Here is a 1,312-nt window from a genome sequence, read left to right on the forward strand (position 1 = left end):
TCCTGGCCTTGTAGCCGTACTCCTCGGGCCGGCTGGGGAACACTCCGGTGCGGGTCAGCACGTAGCAGATGAGCCACACCAGCATGATGGCCAGGATGATCTGCGGGGCACACACCGGCACCCTCCCGCACCGCCCCCGAGCCCGCCTGGCGGCAAACGGGGGAATTTGGGGCCGCCCCAGGTTGCTCTCAGCCAGCCCCTACCGGGAACATCTTGAAGATCTGGATGCGGAGCAGGACAAAGCCGTGGCCCCGCCGGTAGCCGGGCAGGCAGATGGCGACCTGCCGCAGGTACTGGGCAAACAGGACAATCAGGAAGATGGTCCTGGGGGAGAGATAGATGGGATCCCTCTGATGCCTCAGGTTTCAGCTTTTATATTTTTCACATTCTGTGCTGCTTTAGTGTGTCAGTATGAACTTCATATCAGGGCATGGTGAGCTCTCTGCACAGAGCAGGGAGACAAAACAATTCCTTCTCTAGCTGGGGACCAAGGACAAATGACCCAAATCTCAGCCCAAGAGCACAAACAACATGGGCTGAAGAGAGAAAAACAAGCAGGATGGGACTGCATGGGCTAAAGCTGGAATGGGACAATGAACTCCAATACGCAAATGGAGCAGAACTCATAAAAGTGAGAGACCTCGTGAGCAGTTGTGCATTTTGTGACCATTTTGGTTCATCTTGGGTGCAGCCCTGGCTGGGCTCTTCTGCTGCCCAAGCTGGATCCACTGAGGCCTCCTAATAAATCCCTGCTTTATTCTTTAGCTCTGTCCAGTCTCTATTCTAGATCAGCCTTCACAGGGTATCACCTCACACCCCTGACATCCTCCTGGCTCTGTGTTGGACAACCCTGCCCTCCTGTCCCCTGTGTCCCCCATGTCCCCATGCCGTACAGCACAGAGATGCCCCAGTGGGAGCCAGCCCGGTCACCGGCCGCCTGGAAAACGGAGAGTCCGATGAGGGACACGGTGGGGGTGACGGTCAGCGGCCCGATGTAGCTGAGCAGTGCCCCGGGGAGCCCCAGCAGCCCGATGACCACTTCCACCAGGCTGGACACTATGATGGCCCCCTGGATCTGCAGGGCACGGAGAGGCGCAGGAGAGGGGTCAGCAGCCTGCCAGGGAGTCAGGGTGCAATGGGCTGGTGGCAGGGGGTGGCAGGGTGGTGCAGGGTGGTGCAGGGTGGTGGCAGGATTGTGGCAGATTGGTGGAGGGTGGTGGCAGGGTGGTGGCACGGGGGTGGCAGGATTGTGGCAGGATTGTGACAGGATTGTGGCAGGATGGTGGCAGGGTGGTGGCACGGGGGTTGCAGG

General features: G+C 59.5%; 1 protein-coding gene across 1 annotated transcript in view; it reads right to left on the reverse strand.

Moving 5' to 3' along the window:
- The window catches only part of SLC23A1 (solute carrier family 23 member 1), a 7,165-nt gene that overhangs the window by 3,201 nt on the left and 2,652 nt on the right, over window positions 1-1,312 (reverse strand). Inside the window, exons 2-4 of the mRNA XM_014310433.1 lie at window positions 894-1,075; window positions 204-324; window positions 8-100 (exon numbers count right to left, since the gene is read on the reverse strand). Coding sequence (XP_014165908.1) covers window positions 8-100; window positions 204-324; window positions 894-1,075 — 396 coding nt within the window. The remainder of the gene's footprint in view (window positions 1-7; window positions 101-203; window positions 325-893; window positions 1,076-1,312) is intronic.

The sequence above is a fragment of the Geospiza fortis genome, unplaced genomic scaffold (assembly GCF_000277835.1).
Source record: "Geospiza fortis unplaced genomic scaffold, GeoFor_1.0 scaffold320, whole genome shotgun sequence".
NCBI lineage: Eukaryota > Metazoa > Chordata > Aves > Passeriformes > Thraupidae > Geospiza > Geospiza fortis.